The 25,712-nt window shown below is 36.3% G+C and overlaps 1 protein-coding gene across 1 annotated transcript in view; it reads left to right on the top strand.

Moving 5' to 3' along the window:
- PCLO (piccolo presynaptic cytomatrix protein) overlaps positions 1 to 25,712 on the top strand; it is a 318,336-nt gene that overhangs the window by 198,081 nt on the left and 94,543 nt on the right. Inside the window, exon 10 of the mRNA XM_041413394.1 lies at positions 11,117 to 11,242. Within this exon, the coding sequence (XP_041269328.1) occupies positions 11,117 to 11,242 (126 nt within the window). The remainder of the gene's footprint in view (positions 1 to 11,116; positions 11,243 to 25,712) is intronic.

The following is a 25,712-nucleotide window of genomic DNA, read 5'->3' as shown; positions in this document are numbered from 1 at the left end:
TTGATGTCTCATTGACTAATGCCTTGCACAAATGAGGTCACATAGGATCAAAAATTTACTCAGAGTCCTGATAAGGTTATATACCCCACACTGGGATTTCTCACTGCTATAGCTATGTAATATTGTGCTTAAATTCTCACTGGAGAAAGCAAGCTTGGCTCTGTCTACAAGCTGCAGTCATATTTTTGTTTTAGTCCAGATACATGCTTGGAGATCTGCACAAATATATTTCTGTATGATGCATACCTAGATTTCCCTACAAGTATTTAAAGGCCTAAATGCAAATTGTGCAGAAAAGAGCCAAAGGAAGAATAGGGTGGCCCCAAAACAGAAGAATTAGTTGTAGTTTTCACTCCTTATACATCTTTGAAGCACCATAACTCCTTTACTATGTACCTCTCTTCCTTCCCATCTCTCAAGTGTCTGATGATTTAACTATGTGAAAACTCTCTTCAAATGTGTAGTGCATTATGCTTAGCCCTCAGCTTTCCAAATGACCTCTACCAGGGACAGGCACTTGGTTTTAAAAATAAATAAATTTTATTAAACATTATCTGCAAACTAATAGTAAACATCTGTGTTTATTAACCAGAAAATGACTATTAACCAGAGGAAGACATAGAAGTCTATTATGCAGCAAAAGTTACTCAAAATATTGGTAAATTTAAAAAAAATTATATACTTTTATACCATCACAGTTATCTTAGTACAAGAGTTTTGGATATTCATCTAGATTGCATGTCTGATTGCTTCCCCAGCTGGTTTCTTTCTTTCTTTCTTTGTTTTTATTTGTTCCCTTTTTCTCTTTTTGCTCTACTTTCTCCCTGCCCTTCTTTCATATCAAAAGTACCAAAATGAGGTCTTGACTCATTTTGTCTGCATTTACAACACAGGAAGTATGTATGTTAAAAGACCACAATCCTCAATAAAGCTCACATGAAGAGTCAGATCTTTCCAAGAGAACAGTCACTGTTAAAACCACCCTTTGAGCAGCACCTTCAGTTGAACATTTGTGTTGCTGGATTCTTACAAGCCAGCTGCTCTGTGGTCCTGGGTGACCACAACAGTGTGAGCACCATCCATTGAATCCGATTTCCTCACAGTACGTACAGAACCTCCTCTGTCTTGGCTATGCACAAAAGCCTCTCCTGTGTGATCATTTCTGCACATGCAAGAGTATTTTATATTTATGTTTTAAATGATCTATGTGCAGTTTGGTCAGTTCTGAAGCAGGAATGGTCTGGGGAGATGCCTGAGACTGACAGATTCTCCTCAGGGGATTCATGAACACACTTTGAGTGTACAATTAGTGTACCCTAACTGGAGTATGCACAGCAGGAGTTATGTAGGAAAATGTCCTAAACTACAAAATTCCCACTTGGAGAGTTCCTGTAACTGTTGAACAGCTGCTTTGCTGGGAAACTGGCCAGTGCTTCAGCCCATCTCTTCTCGTCTCATCTCAGTGAAGTTCTTGGGCCAGCCTGGGCATTAATGATTCACTGTGCTGGGTCAGCCCAGATAACCAACACTACCACAGCAGCTGTAATTGCAGGACAAGGTTTCATCCTAATATCACCATTATAAACTGAATTCCATAGGTCTCATCATAACCTTACCACAGTAGAATTTGCTGCCTGATTATGAATAAAAAAATTGTCCCATTCTGAATATCAATAAACAGACTAGTCCCAAATATTTTAAAATTCAGTCTTTTCCACTACATATTATGTGCACATGTATTTGGTTTATTTGCTTTCTTGATTAATGAAAACTGACTCCAAGGTACAGATGCCTTAGTTGCCTCTTATGTAACCTGGCAAAATTTTGCACACAGAAGCATATAATGTGAATTTTGGCATGTGAATGAGGTGTTGGTGAAACCAAGCCAAAATTGTGATGGCAAGAGAATAGTAGTGCTGAATGAAAATATATATATACTTGCTCACTGTCTGCTCTCTTGAAGGTTCTTGTTTCTTTATTATATGCCATAACCTAGAGCATTCAGATCTACTTTTTGAAATGTGCAGTGTTCCTTCCTCAGACAATTCTGACAGGTGTGAAGGAAAGGAATTTCCAAGAATTTACTCTGCAAAGACTGATTAATAATTTGCAATTAAGGAAAAAAAAAAAAAAAGGAAGAAGAATTGGCATCACAGATGTGCTAATGTGCCAAAGCAATGAGGGCTGCACTCAGTGAATGACAATATAGCAGTGTTTAATGCTCCAGAAACTCACTGTTTGTTTTCACTGAGAGTCCTTTGTTCCTTTTGGATCCTCTAGCAGAGCAGCATAAGTGCTGTTTTATAATGCCAGAATTTTCTCTTCTGTTTCTTATCATGCCATCATTATATTTGAAAAAATGAATTAAGGATATGGCTACTGAAGGTAATGAAAGCACTGACAATACCTTTGGAAATGTTGCAAAGATAATTTACATTGTGTTATTCCTAATCAGGAAGCTGTTTAGGCACACTCAGGGGGAAAATCCAACAAGGCAGACACATCTCAGTAGGCCTACAGGTACAATGAGTGCACTCAGTCAAAGGTAATTTTTACTCCTTTACCTCACATAGGCTGAGTCAGAAGTAATTCTTCCTTTTTGAAAGGAAGGATGTTCTGTGTTTCCAGAGGGAAAAAAAAAGTACCTTTGAGCAAGCAGAGTGTCTGTGTTGGGGAACATCCTCTTCAATTATGTTCTTAAAAAAAAAAAAAAAAAAAAAAAAAAAGAGGCAGAGAAATGATTCACAAAAATCTGCAAACTTTGTAGTGAAGCAAAGTAAATTAGATGGCAGGAAGAAGAGTGCATCCCTAATCCCTACCTCAGCAGTGATGTCAGTGAAACTGCAAGTAGAATTACAGGGTAGCTGTAATGCTGTACACACGTCAGACATGCATCATACTCTCCCTATGGATTGCTAATTCCTGCAAACAACACTACACTTCTGCAGTGTGCCAGCTCATGCAGTGCTTATCTGGATGGAGAGGAAGGGATTTCAAAGAGTTTTCCTGTATCAAGACCTCACCACTATAGTCAGTCTCTAAATAAACAACCCCATGTATTTAGGATTCTTTCACCTGCAAGTTCAGCAAAATTAGTTCTTACAGCAAAATACTAAAGTGCAATAAATATGTGATTAGTAATCAATTAAAAACATGTCAAATATAGTCACAGTCTATGTTCAGTGTGAGAAGTCAGAGTGAGAACTGCAACCCACCTCCTGTCCTCATACTCTTAGAAGATTACCTACCCTACTTCTTTCATTTAATATTGGGACGAACTGAGATAATACTTTGCAGAAAAAAGCAATACCCTCCTCTAATGTTCCCTTGTCACTGGGGAAGGACTTAATCCCTAATTAATGGTCATCATTCCCTCAAACTCTCACTCCTTATCAGAGACATGGCACAGAAGGTAAAACCCATAAACAGAAAAGGACTGAGCTGCTGCAGTCAGGCTACATCAGAGATTTTCCTGGGAAGTCACATGGTAGTAAATGAGGACAGGACTGGAAATAAGAAGAAAGGGAGATATCTGGTTTTGTCTTAATATCAATTTTAGAGACAACTCAGTACCATTAAGCTTTTCTAAATAAAATCAAAGAAACAAATAAATTCTTCTGTGTGCTAGAAACACTTTGTTGAGCTACAGACCATATACTCCATTTATGTCTCTTGTCTACAAATTATTTTAATTTGAAAAACATTAGTTTATGTATCTAAAATACTTTCCATGAAATCTTTTTGGCAGTTCAGTTGTTTCTGCATATTGTAGTATATGAACACTTATGATTTTGAGAAGAGGAAGAGAGTTGAAGACTTTGAGTGGGGGTAATTGAGAGGGCAATGTGTCTCCTGGATATAAAGGTTCCATTTGCTATCATAGCTGTCACGCAGAAAAGGCTGCATAAACAGATCACTGAAACTGAAATGATCACTGAAACAGATCACAAAACTGAATGTTGGAGTCAGTCAAGACCCCAGATTTCCATGGAGGTTCAGCTGTCAGTCAGTGGCACCTACTGAGCCATTGGTGTCTATCAGTAAACAGAGATGAAACTCAGTGCCTACAAGGGATTTTATAGATTTAAAGCTACAGTCTACCAGAGATGGCACCATAGATTCTGATGTGACAGATTGTCCAAAAAGAAGAGACTTTTATCTTGTTTTCAAGTGGATGTGATAAATGCTTCAAGACACTAATTCATAAAACACTTTATGATCCTTCAGGATGATAACCAGTGTGCACATCAGCATGAAGCAGATTTGCAGCTGATATAAATCAATGCTGTGCTATTAAAACAATTGCAATATATCTGCATTTCATCAGCTTCTGATTTGACTTCATGTGTATTTTATGCCTTAATTGCCAATGGCCAAGCAATGCAATAGCTGAGTAAATACAATAATGTTTCTGGGAAACAACTTCATTGAAGCCAATTTTGTTAGAAGCACCAAAACAATTCTCCTGAGGACACTCTTGAAAATGTTCTACCTATACAGACAAACAACCTCTGTCTGATATGGATCATCATGTTATGTATTCCAGATCATGGCATAAGAATAACAATGTAAATAAAAATTTAGGCTGGATTTTATTATACACATTATTTTCCCTGCTGTTTTTAAGTTCCTGAGTTAACTTGTTTTTGTTTGCTTTGTCATGTTTCCTTTCTCTCTGCTCTCCAGACTTTAGAGATTGCTTTATCACAACTGCAATGTCTAAATAAATAGCTTGCATTTCTTCATGGAACTTTTAACTCTGACCTTTCCAAGTCCTTGATGTTTTTAACGTGTTTTAGCCTTCTGTTCCATACAGACAATGGAACAGGGTGTAAAATTGTTCAAGCAGATAAGGGCCTACCAGCACCCTAGCATATGTCTGGTTTAGATAAGGCTGGAAGAGGAATGAGGAGATAATGTCTAGTAAATTAACAGAGGAGGAAGGTATTTTCTGTCTCCATTCACAGCCAAATAGTGTTAAAAGGCTTCATGTTGTTTGATCATTGCTAAAATGTGGTACATTGGCACATTTCAAAGTCTTTCATGCCTAATGTCTCATTTGCATGCTTTCTTCTCATGCATTTGCTACCATTGGACCTTGACTAAAAAAAAGATCACCCTTGTACTTCCTTGCCTTAATTCACCATTGTGGTTTTATTCTGGTTTGGGGGATTTTTTATATTATTAGAAAGTGATGAAAAACATATTTTGACAAGTCTGTGCATTGGCTACTGAATCTGAAACACAACACTTAATCTCTATTTTGAAATTGAAATCTAACTCCCATTTCACCCTACTCAGAGATAGGTGTTGTAGCCCTGCATTTTTCAGTTTAAGCCCATTTCAATTTTTGCCATTTTGCTTCTGTATAGTTTCAACTTCAAAGCACACAATATCTGAAGGTGTTAAAATGAGCATGGGTTTACAGAAATAGTGAGTTTCAGCTACCATCTTGAAGGGTATACTTTAAGGCTCTTAGAAATCAAAATCAATAGCACTCTTTAATATCTTTCTTAAAGTTCAGTCACTTAAAAGTCTATTAAAAATTCATATAGCGCTATTTCTAACTGTGACAAAAGTCAGATTGCTGCTGACACTCATACAGTTTCCGATGCCAGTTCACGCAAACATGTGTGATTACTGAAAATCTTTACATTCTAATTGCTTCTTTACTTTCCTTGCTCATATAATTAGAAAGACAAATGGTTTCATACTTTCAAACATTAGGCCAGAGGAAATATCTGCTTGAGTTAACACATGAACAGTGTTTGCACAGAGCTTCTGGGTCACGTGCCAGCATTCTCCTGCATGTGTTGAAGTTGTTGCTACTGCATAGGACCTGTAAGATGATTAAATGTAATCATACCTTGCATTTGCTGCTGGAATGCTATTTACTTTCATGACAGAAAACATCCCTGGAAAATTAATTTTCTCTATTGTGTAAAATCAGGACCATCAACACCAGCAAAACTCTGCTGGGCCTTGAGCTGTTCATTTTCTTGCTACTCATTTTATTCTTTCTTTCCTTTAACCTTAAACTTATGTACAGGGTTATCAGCAATTGTTTGTAAAGGCAAGACTAATAATTGCTTGGATGCTGAAATGGTTCCAGGAAATTTAGACTGTTTATACTCTAATGTCTATAATGGAGCTGGTCAACAAAGCAGGGAAAAGATGCTTCATCTTCCCTGTGTCCCGAGAGCAACAGCAACAGATTGGTGACAACCTGATCTTTATTATCTCCATAACAGACAAAAAAGACTGAATTGTAATTGCAGAGCTCAGGTTATAGTCAGCATATTCCAGCAAAGTAAATTACAGTCTTTCTGCCGTGTTGCTACTGTGACACAATGAAGTATACAAGGAGATAGGATTTCATAGTGTTTGAGACACTTTGAGCTACACAAGTTCAGAGCAAATATATCTAAAGGGACAGAAAGTACTTCATGGTAGAAATAAGCAAAAAAGAGTGATGAATTTTGAAAATACATTTGCAGTAATGCTTGCCAGGTCACCAGTGACAGAATTTATTAGTAGCACATTCTTGGTTACTGATCATAAATCATATATATACAAATATAAATATATATATATACATATATATAAATACATATAATGAATATGCATCACTGAAACGGGTTATGGTGTCTGGAAGGATATGAAATGACAAGTGACATATCCTTTTGAAAGTCACAGAGCTGGTTTATTGCCAAAAAGCAAAAAAGACCATTCAATATTTTTCCTCCAAAAATGAATTACTCACAAAAATAACTCTGCAGTTATTAAGCACTTGAAGTCTTTGCTAGCATAAAATGCAATGGAATGAAACAGAATGAAATGGAACACAATGAAATACAAAATACAGTATTTTAGTCAGAAGGTACCTACAAAAACCTTACAGTCTAGTTACTGACCAATTCAAGGTGGAAGAAAAGTAAAAGTAGTTAAGGGCATTGTTCAAAAGCCTCTTAAACCCTGACAGGCATGGAGCATTGACCACCTCTTGCAGAAGCCTGTTCCAGTCTTTCACCACCTTTGCAGCCTAAACTTCTCCTGGTACAGCTTTGAACTATTCCCACAAAGTCTATTACTGGTTACCAGGCAGAAGAGCTCAGCACTTCCCTCCCCACTTCCCCTCCTCAGGAAGCTGTAGAGAGCAATGAGGTTGCTTCTCACAGCCTTTTCTCCAAACCTGACTAACACAAAGCCCTCAGACCCTCCTTACAGATCATTCTTTCCAGCTCTTTCACCAGCCTCATTGCCCTACTTCAGACACATTCAAGGACCTTGACAATCCTTCTCAAATCATGGGGCCCAGACCTGTGCATGGAACTCAAGGTGAGGATGAACAGATGCTGGGCACAGTGGACAATCAGCTCTTTTGACTGTCTGGTGGTGCTGTGTTTGATGCCACCCAGGAGAGGGTTTGTACCCTTGGCTGACTCACACCGAGCTGCAGCTGAGCAGCACCTCCAGATTCCTCTGATTTACAGCCATCACTCTCCCACATACACTTGTACCCAGTGTCACAGGTCCAGGATCTAGAATTTCCACCTGTTGAATTTCATCCCATTAATCACAGCCCAGTGCTGCAGTCTAACTAGATTCCTCTGAAAGTCCTCTTGTCAACAACACCTCCCAGTTTTTGTCATGAGCAAACATGCTAGTGGTGCATTCAACTCCTGCATCCAGACTTTTGGCAGACATATTGAACAAATCTGGCCTAGAATTGATCCCCGAAGAGCACTGCTGGTGTCCAGTCCCCAGCCAGATGTCATTCCATTCACTACAATCCTTTCAGCTCTGCCCTTCAGCCAGTCTTCACCAAGAACAATGTGAACCCACTCATCCCACAGCTGGACAGCTCATCCATAAGAATGCACTGAGAGCCAACATCAAAAGGATAGCAAAATCCAGAAAAAACTACATCCAGCACCTTCCCATTATCCACTGGGCAGCCGACCTAGACTTCAAACTCTGATTTTTCATATGTTCAACTGTATAAATCAGAGGCTTACAAGCTAACTGTAGTGATTTAGTATCCTTTTTAAAAATATATATATTTGTTTGTTTATCAATGTATAAAAGCCATTTAGTTGCATGATCAACCTTGTCAAAGTTTAGAATTATAAATTTTATTATACATTTGGTTTGGGTGGGTTAGGTTTTTGGGGTGTCTTTTTAACTTAGCATGCTCCATGGTAAAGCTTTAGTGAAGATTAGATGGGAGAGTAGGATCACAGCCTTGGGAGATCAGTAAAAACAGTTTTAATTAATTACCAGTCTTCTCACTTTGAAGCATCCTAAAAAGGACTGGATTTCTAGGTGCAAAATTCCCTTTGAAGAGATGTTCTCCTGAATATATTTGTCATGGAAATCAATACTCATAATTCAGATAGGTGCCTTCTCTTATTTAAATCACAGTGATTTGCTTTTTGATGGTTTACTGGTCCTGTGTCTTCTAAAGAAAACAGAAGTTCGTTAATCTGGAAATCTAAATGAGAAATATTAATGTATGGTTATATCAAAATAGCCTGAGAGATGGAAATTAAGACTCAAAATTAAAAAAAAAAAAGAAAAAAAGAAAAAAGAAAAAAACAAGGGAAAAGAGATCTGAGAAAGCATATGATGGTTATTTTTAAACTGTCTGCATTCAAGGTTATGAACTGGGCAATGTAATTTCAAACAGAAGTCATAAGCTCAATATTTTCAATAGATAAAATATAAATAGCTTTGAAATCCCATCTTTACATGAAGAAATACAGCAAGACCCAAGCAATATTTCTTTGTCAACCAGAACAGAGCATTTAGAGCTCATTGGGTGAAAAGTAGCACATTCATTCTGGCTACCAGGAATGAAGGCTTTGTAATTAACCTTAATTTAAATTTAAATTGTAATTTAAATATTTTTATAGTACTGTTTTTTGCAACACACACACACACAATCACACACTCACCAACTCCCATGATTGTCCCTTAGCAAGCATGCCTCTACTTTATCCATAAGGTCAGTCATACATTTGACTCTAAAACCTGCAAACATAAAATTACAAGCCCTTTCAAAGTGTCTAGGAATAAAAAGAAAATCATCATATATCAGCATGGAAAGTACTTTCTTTTATTAGCAGTAATATGGACAAAATCCTCCAAAACCTAGAGAAATATATCAGCCAAGATTTTCAGTTCCTTAGCATAGGTAGCCATGTGAATGACTCTGAAATCAAGTGTACACTCATTCATATGACAAACTACTTCTCTGCCATTCCACAAATAAGCTAGAGGTAGAAATGCCAATACTGTGCATTACGATAAAATCCTGACTCCAAGAAGTTCCTGCCCTCTGTGATGAAAAGCAGTCAGTCCTACAGATATATTTAAAATTCCATGTGTTGACTGTGTGAGCTAAAATACTGTGTCCTCGTTGTGTGTGTTGTATACAAAGAATAGTTGTTTCTTAGATTTGCTGAACTCAATAGTTCCCGGTTGTGAGCTTTAGATCCATAAATATATTAATGACTTTTTCCGTACTCCTTGATCAGAAGTTCTCTGTGCAGAGCAGCCCACATGAATTTCTAAGTTCTCAGGAGGGACTTATGTTTAAATGTTTTTAAAGGTGTATGAATTCACTTTATGCAATGAGGTGCTTATTTTTTAAAAACTGTATTGTCTAATTTTTTAAAGGACATCATCCTTAGAATGGTGGTTTTTCTTTCCTTATCAAATTAGGAAAAATATACTTTACTTACCAGGGCAAAATGTCCAATTTGCACTGAAATAAGGTCATTAACTTAAAATATTAATGCAGTTTGTTCCAATTAAATGGAAAAATCACTCTCCTAAAAAAAATATATATTTGCAAAATATCTAATTATGAGGAAATCTGAGTCAAAATCTGAGTATATAGATTTGGCTAAACTGGGATAGAAAAACTAGTGGAAACTTTTTTTCATCAGAAATGCAATGTGGTAATCTTTGTACTGAAAGAAACTCAGCTGACTTATGAAACACTAATACCATTATGAAAAGGAAAAGCCTTTATCTAAAAAGATAAAGCTTTGCAAAGAGGTGGTGTGTTGACCTTTCTACAGCTGGTTAGTCTAATCACTGAGCAGGTTTGGCTTATGAAATTAATAAACTGAAAAATAATTTTTAGCCATTACAATAAAGGTGAGTAAATCAGTCTTTTAATTCTCACATCAAATCTCATATGGAATTTTCTTCAAACAAAAAAATTGTTTAACTAGTATAAGAAGTTTTGGCTGTTTTTTGTTATTGTTGTTGTTTTGTTTTTGTTTTTTTTTTTTAAAGCAAAATGACATTAAAAATTGGCAATGCATAAGATTATTTTATTTTATTACTCTATATTTTAAGCTTTTGTTTTCATTCTCATTATTTTGTACATAAGTGAGGCTAGTTATCTGCTTCTCTCCAGCTGAAATAATGAGTGATGAAAATGTTTTTATCTCTATGCTTTTTTAAAAAGTAAGAAAATATGTGATTTAATGATGCTTTACACAGACTTATTGTACACTTTTCCCACCATTAATTTGCACATCCTGTGATGTGAAAGATGTCAATCAAAAGCAAATATTTAAGAAAAATCATAGCATTTGCCAAATATAGGTTCATGTAAATGTACATGCTTTGCTGTTTGAAATAGCAAGCTCAAGGATCTCTGTCAATGTCTCCATAATTATGTGATTCTGAAAGCTCAGATATTATAATTTCTCAGATAAATTGCATGCAGGTTTTAGGCACATGATAAAGCTCTCCTTTGAATCCACACTTCATGTGGGTTTCTAGCAATTTAATTTCAGTTTATTAATACTGCTAATAGGTTGTCAGAAGAAGACAGGATTAGCTTCAATGTAATTTTTGGTAACTTAGTTGTTTGTGTTATGTCAGTCATGCAGTAGCTGCTCAAGAAGATCTTCCCAAATTTAAGTCTTTAGAAGAACATCAGCTATGATGCAGTTAACCCTGATCTTCCAACCACAGACAGAAGTTATCTGGGACATTTTCAGTAACCTCTGATGACTTCTTCTCTTCCTTTCTTTTCAGTGAATTATTCATTGCTTCATTTCTGTTCAAAGTTTTCTCTTTCTTTTGATCACAGGCAATGGACTGGGAATCCGAGTTGTAGGTGGGAAAGAAATTCCAGGAAGCAGTGGGGAAATTGGAGCTTACATTGCCAAGATCTTGCCTGGGGGCAATGCAGAGCAGACAGGGAAGCTTGTAGAAGGTAAGATAAATGCATTATTAAAAGATGAAGCCATGGGACCATTGGGAGTTTCTTATAATTATTTATAACACACATTTTCTCTTTCACAAAGGATGCAATCTTGTGCAAGGAATGAGAGCTACACCTCCATGACGTTTAAAGCAGAAAAGGCCTGATGCAAAGTGATTTTATGGCTTCTATGGCCAAAGAGAGTTGCCACAATGAGCATTATTAGGGCATGTCTTCAGTAATATGTGTCAACATGCTGTCTGCATGGTCACATGTCATCAGCCTATATCATGGACATGGGTTTTGAAAATCTTTAGCCTTTAATCTTGATCATCTAAGTATCCTTGTTTTAAATTACTTTTATTTCTTAGTTTTGTTTCTTATATTACTTATGTTACTTAATTTCCATTTGAAATTACATATATTTCTTAGTTGCACAGGTAAAACAGATTCAGTTGTCTCCCAGTTACATGCACTAACTTTTTTTCTTAGTTCCCTAAAAGTCATACCTAATGTTAGTCATCCAATTGAAGGTGACCATCCAACCTGCCTCAACAGGCAACAGAGAAAAAGAGATATCCACAGAAATGCAGTTATTTCATCTAACTTAGACTCTATTTTAAGAATTGAAAGTGACTTCCTCCTTTAATTGGCTGTTAGAAAACTGCATTCAACTTCACATCATCCTTTAGGCTACCGAAGCTAGGTGGAATGATAACTTCATTATCAATACATTTCCTAGGATTACTGCAATGTGATCATTCTGTCTAACAATTTATTTCTGTGATTACATGAATGCCACCTTCTTTGTATAACTTTCTATTTTTATAGTTATTTTCTAGTTCCCTTTTACAAATCTGTATGCACCTGAAGTGTCAGTCTGTCCACATACAAAAAAAAAGAGTACATTTCTTTCTAACTTACTAAACTTTTCTCTTTCTTAAATAAAAGCATGTACACAGGGAAAAATAACAAAAGAAGATAAGTAGGAAGAATAGTTCTTCCAGGCAGAATTCAATTCACATAAGTTTTCTGAATGATAAACAAGCAAAAAAGTCACAATTTAATCAAAAGCACTTTGCAGGCAGAAAAACAGAGTAAATTGATTAAAGAATGTATTTACAATGAACAGTTTAATTATTCAGTAGGTATTACAAAACAGTGTCACCTGCATTCACCCTGCAGCTTTTTACATCCTTGGTGTTTTCTTTGCCAAAATTTTAATGATGTACAAAAACAAAAACAAAACAAAAAACAAACAAACAAACAAAAAAAAAAAAAACCCAAAAAAACAAACCCCAAAGGGACACAAACCCAGTGTGCAATGAAATTAAACAGAAAAGTCAGTGAAATTAAACAGAAAATAAAAAAGAAAGATATTTATTTTTGGCCAATACAGTTCATCCTGATATTAATTTTTAATGGGTAGTATCTCACTCATCAAATGATAGTGTTATGTTTTGTGCATGAATGATGAAAGAATTGACCTTAATTTTGTGTGTTTTGAAGCAAGTATTTGTTTTGGCTCCCTCTGTACAAATAAGTAGGTCTTTCATAACTGTGCTAGATTATGCATGCTTTGTTTCAGTACCAAGCAAGTAAAGAGGAAAATGTGTTTACTCAACATTTCCTTTTAATTTTCCTTTTCCTTTCCTTTTCCTATTCATTCAAACAGAATGAGCAGTTACAGATTGGAATGATCTCTAGTCTTCTCATTTATTTTGCCAGAAAATTTTCTGGAATCTGAAGTTTAAAACAGTTCTTTACTCACCATATTTGGTTCATTTCAGCAATGATCAAGAACATCTTGAATTTACAATAACTACAGGAGAAATCTGATATGGAAATTTCCTTTTTAATCTGTTCACACAATATATTTTGAAGGTTTATTTCTATTTTATAGGAAGATGAATATGACAGTAAAATATTTATTCCTTTATTTCATTCTCCCATCATATGTTCAGTCATGTTTCTGATCCAACCTTTATAAAAGTATCCTAGACTTAGATAAGTTGTCATAAATCAACTCCATCAAAATCCCTATATTTCATGTATAGAATTTGTCCACACAATGTCTCAGAATATGTTTCAGTATTGATATGTTAAATGTTCTCTCAGAGAGAAAAAATGCTTCCTGCAGAATACAGTTTGACTATGACATACAAGACAAACATCTTCTCTCACTGTCATTTACCTTTAGGTCTTGCCTTCATATCTAGTTTACTTTTTTTGTTAATTTAGATGGCTATCAGAGATCAACAAAGATTTTCTACTTCACTGTGAGTTGTGGTTGGCTTAGTGGAAATATGGCTGATGCCCATTTAACATCTACCCCTCAGAAGAGCTAAAGTCCACTGAGGTTTTCAATCATTCTCATATTGATCTGTGTAAATCCAGCCAGACTGCTAATCTTACCAACATTTCTGAAAATAGAAACTGGCCTTCTTTCCTTTTTCAAGTTATTTGCTGTCTCTCACACCACAGAGAGAAAAAACAAAGAAAACTTTGTATGTCATTATCTGTAAGCGCATTACTTTTTTTTTTTTTCAGTAATCATGAGTCACTTTTCCTGATTAAATGCTTTGTGACTACAAGTCAGAGTATAAACCGAGTCTTCAAGTAAACATATACTAATGTCACTACAAGTTAGTATCTTGACTCATTAGCCTTTCTAAGAACATGAATCACTCTGAGAAATCCCATCAACTTAATTAATTCCTCTAATTCTAAAAACACCGGGTAAAGTCTGAAAATCCTACCAATAGCATAAGAAACAAGGATGGATTTATTGTGGTTATGAAGGAATACAAACTCCTACCTGCTCTCTGTATGACTGCATATAAATAAATGACACAGAGGTAGCATTCCTATCCTTAGGGAATAACATACAATTTTAGCCTATTTAAAAAGCTTTGGAGGAGTCTTAGTGCTGAAAAAATTATTTATAGTTCTGACTGGCAAATACCACTCTTCTCCGTTCTCTCACCTTGAATTGCTTTCAAATGTCAAAAATATGTCTGATTCATCACTCATTGGCGTAACAAAAACTGGAGGTGGAAGACTCATTCCACCGAGCTCATCAAGTGCAAGGACTGTGTCAATTTGATAGATGTGTCTGTGCTCCCCCTCGTGTTGACAGAAACAGTTCAGTTATATTGCACCTGGTGACTCCACCGAGTGAGTGGCATTTCAGCCAGCATTTTTCAGAAACAGCAGAACATAGAGTAAGGAGCAGAAATGAAATGTTTATGTGTGTTACCTACTCTTATAAATTGGCTGGATGCCCTCAGCATTCCAGTTTTCTGATTGAACCATTTCAATAGGCTGAGTGGAAAGCCTGGGAACTGACGAACAACAGGTGTCTTTATTCCAAGTTTTCAATCAGCCAGACAAGCTGTCTTGCAATCTGATGTTCAGTGAGACAAAGATATTCCCTGACTTTCCAGTCTTCTAGAAATTCTGGTAAACTAGCATAGTAAAAAACTTATGGTGAACTTGATTTGTGGTGGTCTTACTGCCTTTGCTTATACCTTACTCAGCAGCACTAGTCAGATTTCTGTTAACCTGTCCTAAGCACTTATGTCTATTTTTAATATGTATGGGTCATTTAAATTATATCTTCCCAAGCTTAAAAACAGGACTATTATAAATAGTGAAGACAAAAACTCTTGTCATGAAAAATACTGAAATAGAACTTCCTGAAAGAAAAACTACCTGATAGAAATACATATACTGAAAGATAATGACACCTGTTAAAGCTGTTAAGTAGGTCAGAGAGAGAAACTGCACTGCTGTTGGAGAGTTCCATCTTAGATGTGATCTTAGTTAATGGTGTCCTCCCCTCAGTCCAATCCTTTAGCACTTGTTTTGTTCTAAATTAATAATTACTCTTCTCAGGATGCAGGAAACATTGTTCATGAAAACACTGTGAGGGTCCTGTCAGAGCCACCTGCCTTCAAGAGTAGGTAAAAACACATACAATGTCCTCAGCATCAAAGCCAAATATTGAGGATAAGTTCTTAAATGTACTCAGCACCTTTTAGACTTTGATTCACCTGCTAAGAAAGAGATGATCAGCTTTTCTAAATTCGTTGCTTGCCTTTAATTGCACTGAAAATTTCCCAGGCCACGTGGCTGGCTCCCCTCAGGAAAGTATTTTAAATGATTGGGTCTCTGGGAATGCCAGAGATATCTTTCATCTTTAGAAAACTGCAATCTCAGAACTTTAAGATGCCTTCAGGAAATAAAATTGAGGTCTCCTTTTTTTCCTCATATCCCTATTTATTAATGTTTCTTTTCCCTACACATATAAAGTCGTACATATTCTTATATGTTCAATTGTCACCATTTTCTTCCGTAAAAAGATTTTTGATACAGAGATCACTCTCTAATGCCCTAATATGGGGTCAAGTAACACTAGAATAATTCCTCAGATTGAGACTTGTAGCCTTCCTTTGGACTTTCATGGGATGGCACAGCTCCTGACCTCTTGGATCCACAGATCATAGCCACAGTGTCAACAAGAATACTTTCTCACAAATCTGGAGCCAGTAGAGAGAACACATTCACTGCTTGTCACCAAGCAATTTTCCATACCAAAATGACACATGAGATGAACAGGGTGTGCCAAATAACATGCTGTTCCTGGCAAAAGAGGGCCACATCTTGACCAGGGGGAAATGATTTCCACCCAAAGCAAAATATCATAGGGGAAAGGAGAAAAGAGCTATTTGGATAACCTCCATCAGAGAGCAGCCTAGCTCCCCACCTTCAGTTCAGGGAAGAAGGCAGACCCAAGTAGCCCTGTCAGAAGCCTGCCTTTAACCAGAATGCTCTACAGCTCCCACACATGGCGGGGACTTTGGCTTCTGACCTAGTTCACTTCAAAAATCAGGCTTCATAATGGAAGAATATATACTGAGAGATTCTTCAAAGGCAGAGAAGAAAAAGTCAAGGTTCAGTGAGCCTCTTTTCTATATATGTTCAAGTATGGTTAGCACAGCTCTTCATTATTTCCAGAACAGGCAGTTAATCAAAAGGAAAATTATTATAAAGGCATAAGGACTTATATATGATGGTAAAGAGAGCAGCTGCATTGTTAGGCTAATGAACAAACTAGAGAGGAGATGGCCAGTGTGGGGAGATGATTAACTGTACTTTGGTTGTCTAGTATAAATAAGATTAATCTGGCCATAATCAATATTGGGGAGAGCCTATTAGAATATTAGAATTATTGTTTACTCTTTAAAGATTTTCCTGAATTCTGGCCAATGACATATTTGAATACAGGTAGTTTTCTTACTCCTCCAGTTTAAAGTGCCAACTCCGTAAGTTCCAGAATCTGTTTCACTTCAGCCATGCCTGGAAATGTGTCCCTTCATGTGTTTTCAGATCATAAATTTTCAATTATAGCTTATCAAGTTTTTAAGTCCTTGCCATCTTAAAGCTTGTTATTTACTGGCATTGGAAACACATGCTTTCTTTCAAGTCCTCTCAGAAGGACAGTGAGATGCAACTGCATTACTGAGCAGTCCATGAAAGGACTATAAAGAAAATGTTAACAGATTTTCTATAAGTTCTTTGATACTTTTTTTTTCTTTTTTTTTTTTTTTTTTTTTACTTTGGATAACATTAAGTGCTGAAAGGCAAGGCAAGACTGTTTCAGAAGGTCTTTTGCAAGGGCAATACAGGTGTAATGGCTGTCCGTCTTATCAGAGCTGTCTCTTATCATATCGCAGACGTGCTTTGCATGTTGCTTGGAAAATGCAGTGTGACTGGAATGGTCATGGGCACCTAAATAGTTGGAAAACCAGAACAGAAGCAGTAAGTCACTATCCTTCTCTCTCCCCTTGTCACACTTCCCTCTTATCCCTGAGTTATAGATGAGCACAAGTGTAACTCTGGCTGATCTTTTATCGGTCACTGGCTGGTCATTTACTCGTGGGAAGTGCAATAGACACCAGGTCTTCCTGAGTTTTAAAATACTGTAGTGAGCACTGCTTGCTGTTTAGACAGATAAAATTGGAAACATTGATTGGGACATCACAGTGAAAAGAGATTTTACAGTCACCATGAAGCAAAGATAGTGAAGAGCCAGCATCCCTTCTTGAGTCCCTCTGATAATTACATTTCTGGCAAAAAGTAGATAGCACAATGAAGCTGGAAAACGATGAAACAAAATGAAAAGAAACACAAGAAGGGAAGGAAAAATTCTCAAAAAAACTGTGGATAAAGCCTTAAACGGACAGTAATAATCTTTCCATTCTGCCCTTCCAGGTTGCAGTTCGGCTTCTTTAATCTATTACTGCACTGGGAAAAAAAAGTATTAAGTTTACCCTGTTCTCTGAGTGTTAGTCTTCATGATCTATTTTGCTGTCCATGCTTGTTCTGCTGGGTCAGAAGAGAAGAGAGCTTGCTCTCAACATATCCCCTGGGCTACAGGGTTTCTCTGTCCCAGCAGAAACTGGCTTTATCAAAGATAATGTGCACAAAATAAATCACAGAATCATTAGGTTGGAAGAGATCTTCAAGACCATCAAGTCCAACCCATGCCCCAATACCACCACTAAACCATGGCACTGAGTGCCACATCCAGTCTTTTTTTAAACACATCTAGGGATGGTGACTCCACCACCTCCATGGGCAGACCATTCCAGTACTTTATCAATCTTCCAGTAAAAAACTTTTTCCTATATCCAACCTATCCAATCCAATAACAGACATTGCCATTGTTTGGTTGTAAGCTTTGCCCTAAAGCTCTTTAGAAAGGCCTTAATCAAAAAAAAAAAAAAAAAAAAAAAACCAACAAAAAGAACCAACAAAATACCCTCCTTCAGCTGTAAATCTTAACTTACGTAGTTGTGCTCCTCTCACCCATGTATTTTGTTCTGCCTTGTACTTCTTTTTCATATGTAACAATCCTCTGATTGTTATAGGATAGGTATAGGATTATTCTTATTAAGCATGGCAATGGACACTCAATATATTAAAAAATGCCTTTAAATATTTTTAAATTAATTTTTTTAAGGAAATTAAGTTAGTAGAAAGGACACCCTGCCCAAGTGTATTTCTTAACTTACTGGAATTAACCTAGTATCTTCTAGAATAAAAAGAAAGGAGCGGCAGGAATCTTCATCACGCTGGTTTAGCTGTTCCCTACGCTGTCCCACTGACAGTGGTCTCAATTCCATTCTTAATATGGCAGGATTGAGCTGCTCTGAGAGTTTTGTTTGGCCTTTTGCTAAGATATGAGAAAGAAATGAGAATTATCAGAAGGAATGAGAATTGTTTCAGTACTTGTGTGGCACTTACAGAAAGAAGTGAAAATAGAAATAATTGCAGTATAAACAATTGACTTGGAAATTTATTGAGAGCTGGTGACTCTAACACTATGCACAGCTTTATTTACTAAATCTCTTTTTAGAAAATAGCACTTTCCTCTTCTTTAGAAAATATAGAACATATTGTTTAGTAATTTTAATCTTATGGAGTCAGAATGATATAACTGGGGTTTTACAAGGATACTTGATTAGAAAAGTTCTTGTATACTTAAAATATTAGTTTCAAAGGGATAAAACAGGCAATATGAGTTTGTAATGTTTCTTCTCAGAATGTAATTTCTGTACACTTAATTTTTCTGCTACAAAAATCAGCACTTAAAAGAGATGTTAGAGAGTAATTTGCATCTAGGAAGTAGTTGAGCAGCTGTAAGGACTGAGCTTTTAGGATTTTTTTTTAAATTAATCTAAAGCAGAAGGCAAAACTTAGGGTGCACTTATAAATTTTATACAGCCTGGGAAAGAAGCTTTAAATGGAAACATACTATGACCAGTAAAAATATGGCCCCTTGCATAATGTCAGCTACTGATTTTTTCACTCCTGCATTTAGTCTTGCTTTACCATATAAACTACTATAGTTTATACCTTCTTTATGATCAAGAACTTTGAAAATAACTTGACCAATTAATTATTGATGAACATCAATTTTGCTAGAAAAGATATATTGTACAAATTGCACAAGGAATTTGGATTCCTAATAACAAATAAATAATTTTGTCAAAACATCCCTATGGGTAGGGAATTTTTTTAAGTCTTAAATAGATAAGTCTGATTTATGGAAACAAGAAAAACAACCTGGATGCTTCAATCAGAGGGAAGAGGCAAATACAGTCACCAGATATTCCAGAGCTAATGAAGTGAAGAACCATGACAAAGGTCATGAGAAAAACACTCATCAGATGATTTAAATACAAATTGTGGAAGGTCACTGGTAAATGGCATTGGTGTCATAACTAGCTTTCAATAACAGTCCACCAAGATGGTATTAGAAACTACTACTAGCTGTTGTAAAGTACTTATGTGGAGCCATGCAGTTTGTAATTTTCAGATGCACAGCTTTTGGCAGCAGTTATTTTTCAGGACCTTGATGAACAGTTCCTGTTAGAAAGAATATCCACTTCTTGGAAAGAACCTTCTATGCTTCCAGAGAATGTGTCTGAAGCCCTGTTTCTCTGAGCACAGCAGGCAGCATTGTCATCAGGTTGCCCACAAAGCTTTCTTGGCTCCTGCTGGCACCGTGCAACTTTCTGCTGTCCTCTGGGATCACACACATCACAGGTGCTTTGTGGTTCTTCCTCTGACATTGGCAGATACTACACATCCAGGTGGTTCCAGTCTTTCTGTCTTACTCTTGAATACTGACTCTGCTTCTGCTATATTCTGACACTGTGAGTACTTTTAAGGCTCATTTGTTTCCAAAGAAGAGTTTAATTCCTTCTTTCACTATTCTTAAGATATTGTATAAAATCAAATGGATGTGTTTTCCTTGAAAGATGCAGGTGTGTTTCCTGTTTCAGTACTCCCAATACACACCTAGCAGAGGTGGCAAGAGGTCTGTGAATTTTCCGGTTTGGGCAGTGCTGGAGAGATGATGGGTCCAGTTACTGCTTCCAAGATATTCAGGGATAAAACTACATCTTTAGTCAAACACAGGCAGTCTGTCTGGGATTGTAAGAGACAGACATTCTCTAGATCTTGTTATTCCTGATAGCAACTAGCACAAGGAGAGACATAAAACCATTGTGCCTGACCCCTTTGCTTAGCTGCTTGCTGAGTATGATGATAGGGACTCAGATTTCAGCCTGGAGCATCAAAGATACGTGCCTGAATTGCTCTGGTTCTTGCCTTCTTTTTTCAAGGACCAGCTTCAGTGCAGCAGATTTACAAATAAACCAGGAAAATGTAAATCCTTCAGTGCTTAAACTGAGGCCAATTTGTCTTACCAGTGGAAGTCATCAAACGCACCCTCCTGTCTCCACTCCCTATGTAGGGAGCTTAGGCATTTCTTTTAGGTGAACTGTCTCACTAACAACCTAAAATTCAGACTCTGCAGGCTTACCTTAGGCATGCTGGGCCACATCTCATAAAACAAAATGAGGACAATTTCCTCTGATGTTTTTAAGGGACATGATCTATTTGGGCTCACATACATGGGCATTCCAGAAAAAAAAACATCTTACTGCAGTGTGAAAAAGCCTTTTGCATAACCACTGAACTGTGTTGTTTGATAGTGACTTCCCAGTGAACTGGGAAGCTAAAAATACTCTAATTCCATTTTCTATTGTGCAGATTAATGTGGGCTCAAACTTGCAGACTAGCAGTTTGATGTGATTGTAGTAAAAAAAAAAAAAAAATCTAGTGAAATCAAAGTGAGGGTCATCTTGAAGTACAAGTTAAATAAAGCTATGTCTTTATGGAGATTTATTCCTGCCACTGTGTATTAAAATATTTTGTGTTTATATGTAGCAATTTTAAACCTTCAGTCCCATTCCTGAAATCTGGATCTCCAGGAATATTAAACTAGCTATGCCACTCTATGGAATGCTATATTGATGTAAAACACAGCAAAGATTCAGGGCCCAAGGTGAATTGTCCCCACTCAGGGTTTGTTCTGCTGAAATCCAGGTGAACAAACAGCCCCTGTCAGTGACTCTCAGGGCAGGCTGTGGGTTGTTTGCAAATCACAGTTCTCAGCAGCAAACAGGATTACAGAGAGCTCATTTGCCTGCCTGTGAAACTGGGTACTGCGGCAAGCAGAATTTCTTTAGTCACTTGTTAACTGGAAGTACTTTCTAGGTAGGTGTGTGCAAGTTCTTCCAAGACCATAAAAACCATTATGAGGACCTGTTAATAATTTAATGTTAAAAAAGATGAACTGATGGAATTGGGTTCTCTCACAGTAGAACATTATCTGTGTTTTAGATGGCTTGGACACCAATTTGGAATGATTTGTCCCAGAGCTTCACTGCAGTGGTTTAAAGAGTGACATGGGCTCATAGATAAAGTCTCTGTTTTCTCTAAGTATTGGGTAACACAGGAAAAGGAAATAGATGCAAACAAACTATTTCCTAAATTACTTAAATTAAATCAACCAATCTCTTGAGGTAGTTAGATAAAAAATATAGTTGTGTAATCAAATTATTTCAGATTTCCAAGATTTTATAAACTTCTGAAGCATCTGATATCATTGTTTTCAAAGGAGATGCTGAACTGCATTGTACTTTGCTCTGACCTAATCTGATCTGACACCTTGATTTTCTTATTCAATTGAAAGGCTAAAGGAATTCAAAGAACAAAACAATAATTTTCTGTAATTAGTTTTGCAATGTAGTACATTACAACATAGAAATATGATGTAAAATAATACAGAAAAATCTTTAGATGTCAGCTTAAAGAAAGAAAACCACTATGAGCACTCTCAAAAATTACACAAAGACTTTATTTCAAATTTCTTGAAGCACATTCTATTCCAAAAACCTAATTTGATCATACATAAGGTGTGACTGGGAAAATCTTGTATGAGAATATTCAGGTTCCTTTGAGAAAAAAATAAACAGGTGATTGTTTTAATTTACATCAAACAGAGAAAAATGCTAATTAAAAATTATTAGTCTTTATCCAGGTTTATAATTCTGATGTTTGAGGATTGTGATATCAAAATAGGTAAATATGACTTCAAGTCTCTGTATGAAAAGTCTGAAAAAAAGCAACATTACCGGTACTTGTACTGTAAAAATGAAACTTAAAATTCAACTGAAATTGAAGTTATTGAATTGCAAATTATCTAATTTATTAATGACTAAAGCTTAAAAACATTTCACCAAGCAGAAATTGAACCATAAATCCCTATTTTTGCTCCACATTGCAAGAAAAAAAAAAAAACCTTTGAAAAAAGAACTCTATTAAAGAATCAAAAATTTTGGGGATTCCGTTAAACCTTGGTAAAAGTAACTGATAACAGACCTGTTTGAACTGTTTCTAATTAAAAAATTTTATAATTTGTTGCCTGAAATATTGCTTGAAAGTTGGGAAGATGTGTTATGGGTTTTTTTTCCTGTACAGAACTTACAGTGTTTGAGCCAAAACTCATTTGGGTCTATCTTATTTCTCCTTGATTGTCATGGAATAATTCAGATACAAAATAGGACCCTTTGATATCTCTCTAAATACAAGTGGAATTCTATTATGATCTTTGGATTTTATGGTCCATTTGAAAACTTATGAAATTACTTTGTTACATGAATATGTTCTAGGCAACTTTTCAAATATCTTTTTAGGTACGTAAATATTATCACTTCTGGAAAAACTGAATTAGTCATTATTGGGGTGGTTGGGGGGATCTAAATGATTAGAAAATGCAAGGATTTGCAGACAGTTTCATTCAAGTCAGTAAGATGACAATAATCTTATAGTATAGCTATTTCCTCTGCATATTGGAGATCAGATTTCATGAATGATATGTGGTGGGATGAGCATTTTTAGGTCGGCATGTACTGACATTTTCCTTCACAGAATCCAACTAGAATATAAAATGTAAAACACTTGAAGGCAAAGAGATTTCAGCCAGCCAGCCTTGGTGCCTGGCAGGCATGGACAGGTAGCACCTATGTTCTCCAGGGTCTGAGCTCTGTTTAAGTCTCTGGAGGGACACAGCATCTGTGCAGGGGTTCACACTGCATTTGAAACATATGGAATATTTCCAAGTCATCATATATATATGCTGTAGCTGATCCTGACTGCTTTTATGTGGAAATGCAGTGGTTCAGTACCTGCCAAAGGAACAAGAAACCTCAGTTCTGAGCCTTCCCCAACACAGATGATGTTGAGTTGCTCAGAGACTTCTGCTTCTAAGGAGAGCTCTGTCTGAAATGGTGCTTACTATTGAATTTCATTAAAAACAAGTGGTTGGGACCATTTTATTTTCACTTGGATCTTGCTTTCTGATTTTCAACTAATCCATCTTGCAAATTATAAGGCCTAAGGTATTATTTAGTGCCGTAATTTAGGTACTTTATGGGAACTGTACGTTTCTGTCTTAATATTATGCAGAAGTGCAACACAGTTACTTTTCTTGATCTCATGTACGTTTTCCCCTGGCATTATTACACATGTTTCTCTTGTTTCCCAGACCATGTAGTTATGAAAAATTCTTTCTTAAGAATTATTTCCAATGGAACCATGAAATGCTCCAGTCATAGTACTGTGATCCTCATGCCAACTGATTTTTCTTTTTTTGGTGTATTACATTAACAAAAGGGATTGCCCATTAGTGTATTGCTATTTATTAGATGCTTTTACATATTTATTTATTAGATGCTTTTACATCTAGTAAGTACATTATTCCTATTTGTATAACATGTTAAACTTTCTTCTCTTTGGAAGTCAGCACTGTCAGTCCAAAATAAAATGTGTAGAAAAACTCTACACTTTAATTCAGATCTTAAATTGGATTTTTTGAGTAATAGTAAGACTTCACATAGAAAAGATGGGAGAAAAGTGTCTGCCTTCTGATAGTATGGAAGTAAAGAAAAAAGTTATTTGCAATTTTAGTGAAGTTTGTAGAAAGATACAGAATAATGAGTCTACAGCTCTGTGTCTACTCTGAATACCAAGAAGAATTCCACTGAAGATCCACTTACCTATGTAATATTAAATGCATATACCTATGAATTTTGACTGTAAGGGACCTTTCCCTGGAGACTCATTCCTGCCAAGCCAAAAGGGCATGTTAACAACCAGGAAGCATTAAATCTTTAAAAGTCCATAAGGCCTTCAACATGATACAGGTAATTTGATGATAAAGAACAATCATTCTGTAGTACTGCTTGTACTAGAGTGGTTCCTGAGTCTCTAGAAGAGTAAAGGATTTTCTGTAGGCTTGATTTGTTTTTCTTTTCTTTTCATAAATTTATTGCTGAGGCCAGTAAGGACAGAGTAGAGACACAGTGATACACATCTACCAAAAGAAACTCAAAGACACAGGGAAAATATTTGCAATCTTTTTGCAAGCTCATGTGCTACCTTTCCATTCCAAAACAGCTCACATCAGGAGGAAGCACGTCTGGAACAGCCTTTAAAGATAAGCAGCGTTAGTTTTGGTAGTGCCCAGAAGCTCTGTTCTATGAGGGTTCAACTTTTCAGAGGCAATTCCTCTTTCTGAGCATTTCTCATCAGAGCCAGAAGACTGCTAACAACTCCTGTATTGCACAGCAGCACCCAAGTTGCTTTAACCCAGGCCTGTAAACTTGTATACTGCTCACGTGCAGTCAGACTATGTTGCAAAATGCACAATAAATATGGGACAGGCCTGTGTTGGAAGGTTAAGCTGCACTTTATGGCAGGCACAAAGGTGAAAAACAGCAGGAAGAAGAGAAAAAGGGCATTAGCATGATCTGTTGACAGGAAAGGAAAAGTAAAAACAGAGGAAAGCTGTGTGGCGAAAAACAAACTCCCATGTTCATAATTTATATTCACGATATATGTTCAATAACAGAATTTATTTTCATGGGAAAGATGAGTGTCATTTACCTGCCCATTTGCAGAGGCAGGTAAATGACAGGGCCATTTGCAGAGGCTGACCAGTCACCCCAATGAACAGAAGGTCTCATTATTTCCTAATTACTAGATAATGTGCTGAACAGCACCCCAAGAAATTAACCTTTAAGATGACAGTAAAAGGAAATGAGTCATTTCAGGCAATGCTCATCATGGTGTGAGCTCTACACTTGCTAAATGAGTTCTGTCATAGTGTGGGTGAAGTGGAATCAATCCATATAATTCATACATTTGCTGCTCATACAGACAGCTTTGGAACTGCTAAGTAGAAATAAGCATTTAGTTATGTCTAACTAAAGCAAAGTTATGTATTACATTAACTGATTATATACTTTTTAGATGGGTCTGAAGTAACTGAATAGAAAGAACTGAGAGTTCCTGAGTGTGTGAAAGAGATGATAAAATGAATCTAAATTCTAGGAAAGTACTTTCATGACTGGTGCTAATGAGGAGGTAGAAACAGTTTTAATCTTAGACAGTACTAAAGAAAGAAAAGATAAATCTTCCATCATCTTATTCACAGAACACTGTAGTATTCTTAGAAGTATCAGCCTATCTCAGAGATAGTAATACCTCAGCAATTCACACA

This window comes from Onychostruthus taczanowskii, unplaced genomic scaffold (assembly GCF_017590055.1).
Source record: "Onychostruthus taczanowskii isolate IOZ18803 unplaced genomic scaffold, ASM1759005v1 scaffold41, whole genome shotgun sequence".
Classification (NCBI taxonomy): domain Eukaryota; kingdom Metazoa; phylum Chordata; class Aves; order Passeriformes; family Passeridae; genus Onychostruthus; species Onychostruthus taczanowskii.
Note: the sequence above shows the minus strand (reverse complement) of the source record. Positions and strands in the feature narration are given on the sequence as shown.